This window comes from Arachis duranensis, chromosome 4 (genome assembly GCF_000817695.3).
Source record: "Arachis duranensis cultivar V14167 chromosome 4, aradu.V14167.gnm2.J7QH, whole genome shotgun sequence".
Classification (NCBI taxonomy): Eukaryota; Viridiplantae; Streptophyta; class Magnoliopsida; order Fabales; family Fabaceae; genus Arachis; species Arachis duranensis.
This window is the reverse complement of record NC_029775.3, coordinates 10,500,722-10,514,648: the sequence shown is the minus strand read 5'-3', so window position 1 is coordinate 10,514,648 and position 13,927 is coordinate 10,500,722. Positions and strand designations below refer to the sequence as shown.

Sequence of the window (13,927 nt, the reverse complement as noted above, 5' to 3'; positions counted from 1 at the left end):
CTTGCATCCAACGATGGTGCCTTGTATGCACACATGTTAGGATTCTCTTTCAGTATCTCTTCTGTTAAGTACATATGTCTGTTCTTGATCTGTGTTCTCTCACCTGAAATAAAAATGTATAATTCACATCCATCATTACCTTTGATAAAGTTTTAGAAAATGATATATATAGTAATAATGTTATTCTTGAGTTATTTTTGTAGTGACTTAAATCTTTAAATACCATTTGAATATATTGTTTATATAAATTTATAATTATAAAAATAATGTTATATAGTTATTATTATAATTAATGTCAAACAGTGAATATAATATATTGTATAATATGTTATTTTTCTGTTTTAAGTAATATAAAAGTAAAAAGATAAATTTTTTTGATAAATATTAAATAAAATAAAACTAAAACACTTAATTAATAAAAATACATACAAATGCGCTGAAACTTCTTCTTAAGATCGGTCATATGCTCACTGTTGGTGACTCTAAAATAATAATCTGCATATGTATTTTGATCAACACAGTTTGGTGGATTTGCTGTGCCAATTGCCAATACAGTTGCAGGGCCTTCTGCCCTTTGAGCCGTGCGGATCTACACGAGCATCCTTGTTGTTTTCAGCCAAGTCCTTAGCCAAACGAAGGACAGTACCGCCAGCGAAGCAGCCTTGGTGGTACATCATGTACCTCTTGACGCTTGGGTCTAGCCCTAAGAGTACGATGAGTTCGTAATCAACGCCAGGCAACGCAACACCGCTGGTGGTGCAGAAGATCAAATGTGTGATCTTGGACATTGGCTGACCCCATTCCTTGATGGCCTTGGTTGCAGCCTCTTTTCCAACCCTTGGTACCTCCCTGATCATTATGTCTTCTCTTGCATCCAACGACGGTGCCTTGTATGCGCACATGTTAGGGTTCTCTTTCAATATCTCTTCTGTTAAGTACATATGTCTGTTCTTGATCTGTGTTCTCTCACCTGAAATAAAAATGTATAATTCACATCCATCATTACCTTTGATAAAGTTTTAGAAAATGATATATATAGTAATAATGTTATTCTTGAGTTATTTTTGTAGTGACTTAAATCTTTAAATACCATTTGAATATATTGTTTATATAAATTTATAATTATAAAAATAATGTTATATAGTTATTATTATAATTAATGTCAAACAGTGAATATAATATATTGTATAATATGTTAATTTTCTGTTTTAAGTAATATAAAAGTAAAACGATAAATTTTTTTGATAAATATTAAATAAAATAAAACTAAAACGCTTAATTAATAAAAATACATACAAATGCGCTGAAACTTCTTCTTAAGATCGGTCATATGCTCACTGTTGGTGACTCTAAAATAATAATCTGCATATGTATTTTGATCAACACAGTTTGGTGGATTTGCTGTGCCAATTGCCAATACAGTTGCAGGGCCTTCTGCCCTTTGAGCCGTGCGGATCTCACTAACAGCCACCATCTTTTCCTAGCTGTGTTCTTTGGGACAACAAAGCTTAGCTATGTTCTTTGGGAGAGCAAACTTTAGCTATGTGCTTTGTATTTTGGTGACGACTTAGGCAGGGAGAAGGGGAATATTTATATGCATGAGTATGCCAGGGGCATATGTGGAATTAAATGGGTGACAATGATTATTATTTAATTAGTTAACTTCAAAAACGAAGTATTCTGACTTCTTGGTTGTTTAATTGTTTTGCTTTGACTTTGATTGATTGATTGTGCATGTATCATGTTGCATATATTGTGTAGTTTAATTCATGATATTGTGTGGATGGCGGACCAGATTGGCGGCATATTTGTTTAGAGATCTTTTCGTCTTTAGTGATTGATGTATGGGTCCATTTTTTGTGGTTGGTAGAATATAGTATTTGTTATTTCTTTTAATTTCCTCTTTTATCTCATGTATGCATCCAATCATATTATAGAAATCTTTTATTTAATGTCTGGCGGCTCTATTTATTTACATTACATATGTCTAAAGTATGAACTATGAAGGATATGAATAAGTGCATCCAGTAGGTAGTTGGGCACACGTGCTTATTAATCCATGCATTATATCAATGTCACGTTGAAATTAACTATCTTCGAAGCAAAAATATGTGTGTGATTTATTAACTAATAGTGTACTTATAGTATGTTTATAATTAAGGTGATTTTATTAAATTTCAATATTGAAAGCCGATGTGTTTGACTGGGTGTGCGAGGAGTTTGGTGGATGACACTGGAGTCTACCACCATATATGAGTCTGGTCTTTAGTTAATTAGTAGTCTTGCTTGAACAAATAAAATAATAATATAATTGACTATATTATTTTATACTACTAGAATTTTTATTACTATAGTCACTCTCTCGTCATTTTACCCATGGAAAACATATTTTCATAAAAAAAATATATAGGTAGACAATAAGAATACTAAACAATGTGAATAATGGATATGTCGAATGTTCAATTCAATAAGTATGCAGATGATTATGTTCATTATTTTTAATTGGATGGTTATTTCTTTTGATTTGATTTATTCATGCGCAGTTAACAATGGCTGGATGTTTAATTTACTAGGTATGCAGATAATTATCTTAATGTTATGGTTTAAGAGGTAATTTAGGAATGGAGTGTTTTTTTTACTTTATTGGATCAATTTTAAAACCCATTATTCACATTATTGTTTACAAAAATCATTGTCTACCTAACAAAACCCTTTCGTAAAAAATAGTGCACTTCACAACTTATAAACTTGTAAAACTGTGGAATCACAGATACTCGTCAATATATATACCATCTCAAATATCCCAAGAATAGATTGAATTTAGCATAATATTAAGGACAATGTCATGGAAATTAAAGACCATACAATAATATTTTTCTTAATATCATAGTCATTGAATCCAAAACTCACTCTAACATTTTTAGCTTTAATTAATTAAACTATCATACACAACAAAAAAATTACTTATTACAGATGAATTTACAAATAGATTTAGTTTTTATTCTAGACGAATTTGGTTACAGACAAAATTACCGACATATTTTATTCCTCTGTAAAAATTTCGTCAAAAATTACTTATCGACAGATTTTTTTTCTATCGATAAGTCTTCTACACAAATTACCGACAAATTTTTGTCTCTCACTCTCGCTCTTTTGTATTTTACTTTCCCTCTCTCTGGATCTATTCCGCTACTTTTTAAAACAACAAAATAAAAAAATTACTACAGAGGATATCTATCCTTAAATCCTTCTTCTTCTTGTGCACTAGAATTAGAATGGTAGCTATCGGCTAAACGATACCATTATGTTTTCTTATATTTTCTTAAGTAACAGTTTCCTAACATATAGTATATCAACACATGTTTCTCAATAAGAATCGGAACAAAAGCTATTTTCATATAGAACCATAAGGAAATCATAAGGCACATGTATAAACAACAAATCCACAGCCATATTTATATAATATTTTAATTAATTAATGATTTAATATTTATACTATATCTCACATAAATGTCTTGGAGCACTTGTCGACCTAATTAGACTTGTCACTTTTAAGTCTGTGGGTTTTCTTGAAGACTTTCTCGCGGGTTGATGTACGGCCCAACAGCTTCTTCTATTTCACATAAAACACAAAATAAGAAAAATTTTACATAAATAAATGTCTATTAAATAAGATCTAAAACCACTTAAATTATGTTACCATCCTCTCTATAGTTGAGTTCAGTGGAATAGAACCACCACAATGGATAGAACCACCTAAGAGTGATGCTCGATTCTCCCTTGCTTTTTTCTTTATATGTTTTCATTTCTCATTTGTTTCTCAGTACCATTCCAACCGCTTTTTGTAAGCAGGAACTAGCCATTCGTGGGTTGTATCCACATCCTCACAAATATCCGACATCATTTGGCTAAATCGCTTACTTGTCCTATATACTTGAAAGCCCTAAAAAAAAAAAAAACTCCTCCTCATCATCATTAATAAGAAAGTGGCTCTGCATATAAAAAGTATACTATAATATAAGATAAGAAAAGAAAATAACCTAGTTTGTTCTTAGAATAATTGATATAATTTGCATGATATATATGTTACTTTTACCTTTCACTCCTTAAACGAAAGCTTCTTTGTTGGAAGAGGGACATTCGCAAACTTTCTGTATGGTTTATCATACCGTTTCTTGATGATCTCTGTAATCTTTTGAGAACCAGGAGAAAAAGATAATGAACTGATAATTTCATAAAGAATTGACAAGTTAGGAATATTTTCAATCTTAAAAGGAATATTTTTAATATTAACCGAATGTGGTATAGTGTAGAAAGCAAAGAAAAAACCTAGTGTAAGGACAGTAGAAATCTCGGACAAGATATGTCAAGTGATAGCAAGATCTTTGGTTATTGAAGCCAACTTGTGGAAGTGATACCTTGTTACTGGTCCTGTTCAGCTTATCAATCATTATCAAAACTTAATCAAACAATGTCAAATTGAACTTGCCACTATACAAACTTCCATTCAACGTTTCAAAATGGCACAATCTTCAACTCCACACCATCATCAATAGGTATTTCTTTTTAATTTTAATTTCTAATATAATAAATGTCTTCTAATTTTATGCTTATGCAAGACCAAATTGAAAATACAATAGGGACTAGTAAGGACCAAAATGAAAATGATGGCAAATGTTGTAGTAATTTGTAGGTTCATTCATAAATTTTATGCATGAAATTATTGTTTTCAATTATTTTTATTATCTATGATAACCATCTTTAATTAAACTTTCAATAACTTAAAAATAGTAAAAATAGGTAGTAACAGAAAAAGGGATAAGTATTGTTTTTTGAAAAAGAGATAAAATAAATATATTACCTTAGTATGAATAATTTAAATTTTTTAATTTATTTTTTTTGTATCTTGGTGCACGAAATTGTGATCTCTGACAACGGCACCAAAAACTTGGTATACACGATCGTAATCTCAACACTTTCCTCACAATTCCGCACAACTAACCAGCAAGTGTAATGGGTCGTCCAAGTAATACCTTACGTGAGTAAGGGTCGATCCCACGGAGATTGTTAGCTTGAAGCAAGCTATGGTCATCTTGTAAATCTCAGTTAGGAGGATTCAAATGGTTATGAGATTTTGATAACTAAAAGATAAATAAACATAAAATAAAGATAGAGATACTGATGAGTTTGGAAAACTCTAAACTAAATTAATGATGATCAAACATTATTAACAGCAAAATTATTAATCTAATTTTGATTGATATTAATTAAATCAATTTTGCTGTGCAAGTTTTAATTGGGCCGGAAAATAAAATGTTGCTAGCCCAAATTAAAACCAACAATCAGCCTTGCTACGTGTTTCCTATTATGTGGCTGAATTGTTGTATTAATGGGCCAAGCTCAATGTTGTTGCAACCAAGCCCATATTTAATTTTAATGAAAGTTTCCTATGCTTGATCCGAAACCAAATTCATCAGGAAAGCAAATGTTATAAATGGGCCAGTTTTTATTGAACTTCAACATTAAGCCCATATCAAACCAAAGATCCAATGCTTGGTCCGATACATAATGAAAGAAAGAAAATTGGCTCCATGCTTTCTAATGGATTCCATTTCTTGTTAAGAGATGGGTTTCAAATTTAATTTGCTAGCATTGGAAACATGAGAGAGAATATGAGTGACTTTGATTAGATGGGTATCAATGAGCTACACGTTGCTCAGTAAAAGGGAAGTGGACATTTATTTTTTGCTTTATCAAAACACATTAGTTAATGTTCAATTTCTTTTTCTTCTCTCTCATCTCTTTCCTTCTTCTCTTTCGATTATTGTCCAGGAAGCCATGGAAGCTGCACCTACTCACCGAAAAGAAGAAGTTGCATGCACCAAGACCATCAAGCTAATGATGGCAAGAAAACACATGAAAATAAAAGTATGAGGCAAGAAAATACACCAAAATAAAAGTGAGTTGTGGCTAAGATATTCACCAAATGTGGATAGATTTGGTGAGACTATCTTGAGCCTCACATGCTCAAAAATGGAAGAAGAAGATTCGGCCAGCTAGAGGAGATTCTTGAAGCATGGCTTGTCTTTGATGCTGCTCAACCACCACAGGGAGTAGCTAGAGTGGCGAAATGATGGTTGAAGGCAGAGATTGGAGCAGATGAAGTCATCATCATCATGAAGCATCAAGGGCCAGAAATTCATCTTGGAGAGCAAGCCAAGGATGGAGCGCCCGGATTGATGAAGTGTGATGACCAAGGAAGAACTAGAGGTACTTGCATGTTGGATTTTGCACGAGTTACCTCTTCTCTCTGTGTGGCCGAACCGGTTTTATTTTGGAGGAAAAGAAGCTAAGCTCGGTTTTTGTGTTTCAACTGTGAAGGCTTCACTTTTCTATAAAAGGGGTAAACAGCCACGATTTGATTCAAGGAGTAAGATTTGAGAGTGCAAGGCATAGAAGTCTCAGAGCTACCTAAGCTAGCAGTTTTTCTTCTCCTTCAATGTATTCTGTTTAGTATTTTTCTGTTTAATTTTGTCATGTCTTGAGTCTCATGGAAAAAGGCAAACAAGTGAGGTTTGTATGAAAAAGCCATAGAGCGGAAAAAGGCATAGAGTGCAAAATTAAAAGAAAAAGCCATAGATGTCTTAGAGTTCCTTTGTTCATCTATGTTGTATTTCATGATTCTGTGGGAATCCCCTTGTAAGTTGGGTTAGCACTTTACAATTTGTAATCTTGATGATTATAGTGAAATTCTGTCGTTGTTGTGATGGAGACTGGATGTAGGCTGCATTGCACTTAGCAGCTGAACCAGGATATATCTGGGTGTAATCTTCTCTCTCTACTTCTTCATTTCTGTTTCTGCTGCACAGGAGCTAAAATAAAAAATATCTCGTGCCAAGTGACAAGACAAAAGTAAAAAGTCTCGTGGCTAGGGACGAGACAAAAACAGAAAAGTCTCCTCAAAGACCAGAAAGTGTAATCAAGAAAAAAGGGGGCTAAGATTCACCCCCCCTTCTCTTAGCCACTGAAACCATCAAATACTTATGTAATTCATTGGTGGGAATTTTAGATAAGCGTATGAAGATGCGTCATTTCTTCTGAATCTCTGCTTTTCTACTGTCTTCATTCAATCATTCATACTCCTTTCCATGGCAAGCTATATGTTGGGGATCACCGTTGTCAATGGCTACCTCCTGTCCTCTCAGTGAAAATGGTCATCTACGGTTTTTGTACGGCTAATCAACTATCGAATTTCTCGTCTCGGATGAAAAATACCAGGCACAGCTACCGCATGGCTAATCATCTGTCGATTCTCGATCGTATCGGAATAAGATCTAATGATCCTTTTGCGCACTGTCACTGCGCCCCACAGTCACGAGTTTGAAGCTCGTCACAGTCATCCCTTCCCAGATCCTACTCGGAATACCACAAATAAGGTTTAGACTTTTCGGATCTCAGGAATGCTACTAATTGTTTCTAGCCTTTACCACGAAGGTTCTAATCTCATATTTAGATGCCCCATTGTCAGAGGGGAAACGATGTAAATCGTTGATTAGAGTCCCAAGAGATATGCATTCAAGCTTGTTTTCATGTAGAACGAAAGTGTTTGTCAGGCACTCGTTCATAAGTGAGAATGGTGATGAGTGTCACTTGATCATCACATTCATCATGTTCTTGTGTGCGAATGAATATCTTAGAATAAGAATAAGTTTGAATTGAATAGAAGAACAATAGTACTTTGCATTAATACTCGAGGAACAGCAGAGCTCCACACCTGAATCTATGAGGTGTAGAAACTCCACCGTTGAAAATACATAAGTGATGAAAGGTCTAGGCATGGTCAAAAGGCCAGCCCCCCAAAACGTGATCAAGAGATCAAAAGATGATCAAAAGATAATCCAAAGATTCTAAGATTATAAGATTCTAAGATGAAAATACAATAGTAAAAGGTCCTATTTATACTAGACTAGTGTACTTCACAACTTATAAACTTGTAAAACTGTGGAATCACAGATACTCCTCTATATACATATCATCTCAAATATCCCAAGAATAAATTGAATTTAGCATAATATTAAGGACAATGTCATGGAAATTAAAGACCATACAATAATATTTTTTCTTAACATCATAGTCATTGAATCCAAAACTCACTATAACATTTTTAACTTTAATTAAACTATGATACACAATTAGAAAATTTCTTATTTACAGATAGATTTGTAGATAGATTTAATCAAATAAATAATTAAATAATTCTATAGCAAATATTAGAACACTCGTTAGTGTGTGACCCCATAGGTTCAATACTAAGCGGGTAGAAAATTAGTCATACTAAATTTACTAATCAAGGTTGGCGTCTAGCAACACTCCTCAATGACCCGATAGTATGAAGTAATATATTTTTACTAAGAACCTCAGAAGAACAAAGTATAATTCCTTCCATCTTTCTACCTCTTGGTGAACCCTTAGAGTATGGTTTAATTGTCAAACTCTAACTTGTTACCATTATTATAATGAACTGTGAATGACTTAAGAAACTCATTTCTTCATTCATTCAATCTCCTTGGCCAAGGTTTTATTCATCTCAGTCATTATAATCATAGAGCTCAAACTCTTTACCGAGAGTTGATGGATTCCTTATTGACTAATCATTAATTCTACAAGTATTTAAATCATACCCAATATCCATTCAACTAGCACCCTAGGGTATTAGGTGTCCGGAATCAAAGTATAATAAATACATTGTTAATTACTATGATAGTCGCAGGTCAAAGGAAACTTTATTACCATGTTCATCTTGAGAATATTAGAACAATTTAGATTAAATTATAAAAGATTTATCTCTCAATATTGTGATCACTATCACAATGATAAATCTCTAAATTTAATCAAGGACATTATTATATTAACATTTTAATATAATAACGATAACAAATTATTTGACACGTGATTGATTAGATTGTGGTCATACTACTTATTCCAACATTTAGACTTGTCACTTTTAAGTTTGTGGATTTTCTTGAAGACTTCCTCGTCGGTTGGTGTACAGCCCAACTGCTTCTTCTATTTCATATAAAACATAAAATAAGAAAAATTTTACATAAATAAATGTCTATTTAATAAGATCTAAAGCCACTTAAATTATGTTACCATTCTCTCTCACTACAACATTTTGGGTCTATGGTCACGGTTTTTTTGTCACGGTAAAAAACCGTGACCATAGACCCTCTATGGTCACGGTTTTTTAGGGTGACCAAAAAAAAAGCTATGGTCACGGTTTTTTTGGAAATGGTGGCCATAGAGTACCTATGGTCACGGTTTTTTAAAAAAGGGTGGCCTAAAAGGGTCCATGGTCACGGTTTTGAGGGGTGACCTAAAGAGGTCTATGGTCACGGTTTTCTACAGTGACCAAAAGGGTCTATGGTCACGGTTTTTTAAAAAAGGGTGACCTAAAAGGGTCTATGGTCACGGTTTTGGGGGGTGGCCTAAAAGGGTCTATGGTCACGGTTTTGGGGGTGACCTAAAGGGGTCTATGGTCACGATTTTTTACAGTGACTAAAAAGGGGCTATGGTCACGGTTTTTCAAAAAAGGGTGCCCTAAAAGGGTCTATGGTCACGGTTTTGGGAGGTGACCTAAAGGGGTCTATGGTCACGGTTTTGGGAGTGACCTAAAAGGGTCTATGGTCACGGTTTTGAGGGGTGGCCTAAAGGGGTCTATGGTCACGGTTTTGGGGGGTGGCCAAAAAGGGTCTATGGTCACGGTTTTAGGGGCGACCTAAAGGGTCTATGGTCACGGTTTTTTACAGTGACCAAAAAGGGGCTATGGTCACGCTTTTTAAAAAAAAGGTGACCTAAAAGGGTCTATGGTCACGGTTTTGGGGTGACCTAAAGGGGTCTATGGTCACGATTTTTGGGGTGGCCTAAAAGGGTCTATAGTCACGGTTTTGGGGGTAACTTAAAGGTCTCTATGGTCACGGTTTTTTACAGTGACCAAAAAGGGTCTATGGTCATGGTTTTTCAGAAGGGTGACCTAAAAGGGTCTATGGTCATGGTTTTGAGGGTGACCTAAAGAGGTCTATGGTCACGGTTTTTTATGGTGACCAAAAAGTGTCTATGGTCACAGTTTTTTAAAAGAGTGACCTAAAAGGATCTATGGTCACGGTTTTGGAGGGTGACCTAAAGAGGTCTATAGTCACAATTTTAATCATTTAAGTTTAAATTAATGAAGATTTTTATATACTTTTTTATAATTTTAAATATTTAATCTTTTAAAGATTTTAATAATTAAAAACTAATAATAATTTATATGATTTATTTTAAATATTAAAATTTTAAATTTAATTTTATAAATAAAAAATTAAATTAAATATTATTAATCTTAAATTAAAAAAATTTAAAACTTAATAATATAAAAAATGATTTAATAACTTAATAATGGAAGTGTTATATAATTAAATTTAAGAAATTTTTATTATAAATAAATTATGGTTTATTTATTAAATTGAATTCTTAGAGTTAGAGATTAGTTTATTAGGAATGATTAAATAGATTTTTGTAAATACTTTAGATTTAAGTCAATTAATATTTATGTATAATTTTTATTTTAATTAGTTATTTTATATAAATTGAAATTAAAGTTATGATAAAAAAATAATGAAAGGTCATATAATTTAATTTAGGTAATTGATATTTTGAATTTAACCGTATTTTATAAAATGTAATTAGTATATTTACTTTATAATTTAAATTAAAAATAATTATTTGAACTCAATGATATTTTGATAAATGAAATTTTATGTGTTCCAAAAATAATCTTCACAATATTATATTTAAATTCTAAATTATTATTTTATCTCAAATATTTTATAAAATTGCTATATTAGTTATATATATTTTATCTTAATTCTAAAATTTTTTAATAAAAACCCTTAATTTTAAAAATTTCTATAAAAATCCTAATATCTCAAATTTCCCAATTTACCCTAAATCCCTAAACACACCATACAACACTCGGTGAGTGAGGGAGAAAGGGAAAACAGAGAACTAGAGAAGGGAGAAGGGGGAGCTCGAGGGAGAAGAGGGGAAGAGAGGAGGGGACGACGCGGCTGGGTCCTTCCCGCCGTCGTCGTTGTCGTTGAGGCGCCGGAGGAGAGAGAGATTTGCTTTGCAGAGGCGTTGAGGGAGAGAAGGAGCCGCGCTCTGCTGCCGATCCGCCACCGAACTGCCGCACGCGGGGAGCCATTGCCATCGCGGAGAGAGAAGCGTCGTCGTTGAGCCAGAGCCGCCGCTGGGAGTTCTTCGCCGTCACCGTCTTCGTCATCCTCACGAGCTGTAGCGCCGCACAGTCCAGCCACCGTGACCTCCGTAGAGCCACCGTCGTTGCGCTGTTCCGCCGTCACCGCTGTTGCCCTAGAGCTCGCCGTCGTCATTGAGCAGGACGGAGATGAGAGAGAGCGCGAGCGAAAGAACAGAGAGTCTTATTGAAGACCTCCCTTTGAAGGTGTAAAGTGTACAACCTTTAGACTCTGGTATTTTACCTTAAACTTTTGATTTTCAGTGCTTCTATTTGCATTTACATTGTAGTTCACAATTAACAAAACTATTATTAGTATTTTTTTTTCCAGCTTCTAATGAAAAATTTGAATCTCTGAGACTTAATAAGTATGTTCCACGTGCATTCAACCTCTGGAAGTCATGATTCAGGTATGGATTTATTCTCTGGCAGAAAATTTTATTTCTGGAAATTACAGGAAATTTGTGTCTATGATTACAGAAAATCTTATTTCTAGAAATTATCTTTTGTTGTTTGAGTATATATTTGTTACTAACTTTATTATTTCTTCTTAATTTGGATGATCCAGTATGGTAAAGATTATGAATTTGATGCTCCAGTGAAGCTCCTAGAGAAACATCTACATGCTATGGCACAATCTGTTGATGAGCAACTTCTTGTTGTTTCTCAGGTCTTGGCTTCTTAATCAATGGTTGATTTGAAATGCCTACCCTCCTCTTTTTGGATTCATATAGGTTATTGCTTTCAATGATAAGCCTGTGAAGAATTTGAAGGGCTTGGTCACCATGGTTGAGAACTGTGATGATGAGTTTCTAAAGTTTGATCTGGAATACCAACAGGTTCTCTCTCATGGACTCAATCATGTGAATTTTTTTTGACTTTCTAAAGTTTTCTGAATTAACATTTAATCTAACTTTCATGTATCAGTAAGCTGCCCATTCTTCTCTTTACCCATTCTTTACATATTTCGTTTAAGCATATATTTTTCTAGTTTCTTATGTGGAATTTGACTTGTCATATCAATTAGAAGTTGTTTCTTTCTCTATCTTTTACATAATTAAATTGAAAGTAAAACTACACTTTAGTACTAGGAAAATTTTCATTTAAAAACTTAGCCTGTAAAAGATTAAATGTACTCGCTTTAGTCCTTGTAATATTTATGTTTCAACACTTTAGTTTGTAAAAATATATCAGTTCTAATATTTACTTCATGATGTGATAGTTACTGCAATAGGCACTTAGCGCATGTGTATTTAGTATGTAATAATACTAATTTCTGTATTTTACTAATTTTCTATTTGTTAATGAAGTTTATCTAAAAGTAATAATACTGATTTCAATTTCTCAATCATTCATTTCATCTACAAAAATTGAATACATGAGTTCAAGCATTCAGGCTTCTATTTTGTTTAGATTCATTAATAAATAATTAAAGGCAATGACTAAGAATAATATCAGTTCTAATAATACATAGAGTCTAAGTTTGTGATATGACTTATAGTTTCTTTCGTACAACTCTTAAGTCTTTTAGCCGTTGAGTATGCGAGGGGGTGGATCTAGCTTGATATTTTAAATTGATATTATTTGCGGTTGCTGAAATTCAACCTTTAATGCTTTGATTTGTTAATGCTAAAATTGGATCGTTTAGATTAGTATTCATTTGTTGTTATTATTGTCATTATTCGTCTGCTAATATTGATAGTGTCTTTTGGTGTCGGCTAATAGCTAAGTGTTTGGAGGGTTGTTGTTTTAATTTGTCCTATTTTGTGTGTTGATTTTCATATAATGTGCTCCAATTCCAAGATCAACAGCAGTCTTGATCTTCACTAAGGGGGGGAGATTAAACTGAAAATAATATCAGTGCATTTATAATGAAATGCTTCTTGAAGTTTTGGTCATAGAATTTAACTAGCTTCTTTTTTTATTTACCGATGTCATTTTTAATATCCTAATTCCTGCTCTCTATTAGGCATTCAGTTCACTGTTTTCACTATACAAACTGCTTTAACTAATTTACTTAAATTGCTGAGAAATTGAGATAAACTGATTTAGTTTTTTCATATTTACACGTTTCCAATATCCACTTGAAAGGCATAATTAATGATACCATTTATGGGTAAGCCACTTAAGGTTCTGTGGTTATAAGATTTGCAGGTAATTTCTATGTTATATGCTCTAGTGTTGGTATTGAATCTGCTTTAATTTTATTTCCCAGGATGTGACAGCAACTAAAAGAAATGAATTTGAGGATTATTTTTTGAAGCGAGAGTTGCTCATGGGAATATATGAGAAGGGTTTTGAAAGGCCTTCTCCTATCCAAGAAGAAAGCATTCCAATTGCTCTTACTGGTAGTGACATTCTTGCAAGGGCTAAAAATGGGACAGGCAAAACAGCTGCATTTTACATTCCTGCATTGGAAAAAATTGACCAGAAACAATCTATCCTGGCATAGTCCAAATTGTATTGCTCTCACGCCTGTGGAACAATTTTGTTAATAGTGTCTACTTAGTGTTAGTATATATATCATTGTATAAAACTAAGATTAAGACAAGTGTATTTACTCAACTATATTGATATGTTAGCTGGTTACTTTAATCACAACTTATCTTAATTGTTGATTATCATTTTTTA

The 13,927-nt window shown here is 33.2% G+C and overlaps 2 protein-coding genes and 1 long non-coding RNA gene across 6 annotated transcripts in view; 2 read left to right on the top strand and 1 right to left on the bottom strand.

Moving 5' to 3' along the window:
• Nucleotides 1-13,927, bottom strand: part of LOC107483324 (stilbene synthase 1) — a 66,511-nt gene that overhangs the window by 12,124 nt on the left and 40,460 nt on the right. Inside the window, exon 1 of one of the 4 annotated variants that reach the window (XM_052260247.1) lies at nt 1,297-1,552. The exons of 2 other annotated variants lie outside the window; for them this stretch is intronic. In XM_052260247.1, the coding sequence (XP_052116207.1) occupies nt 1,297-1,474 (178 nt within the window). In that variant the 5' untranslated portion in view covers nt 1,475-1,552. Of the gene's footprint in view, nt 1-429; nt 586-1,296; nt 1,553-13,927 lie in introns of those variants that run through there. One more of the 4 variants, XM_052260248.1, reaches the window with a different exon arrangement.
• Nucleotides 11,684-13,927, top strand: part of LOC107483302 (uncharacterized) — a 7,160-nt gene continuing 4,916 nt past the window's right edge. The window contains exon 1 of the long non-coding RNA XR_008008290.1: nt 11,684-11,706. This is a non-coding gene — a long non-coding RNA (uncharacterized LOC107483302). The remainder of the gene's footprint in view (nt 11,707-13,927) is intronic.
• On the top strand, nt 11,907-13,887 carry LOC107483323 (DEAD-box ATP-dependent RNA helicase 8-like). The gene is made up of 3 exons (XM_021140067.2): nt 11,907-11,954; nt 12,031-12,135; nt 13,512-13,887. Exons 1-3 carry the CDS (start codon nt 11,925-11,927, stop codon nt 13,746-13,748), a joined length of 372 nt encoding a protein of 123 aa, XP_020995726.2. The 5' UTR covers nt 11,907-11,924; the 3' UTR covers nt 13,749-13,887.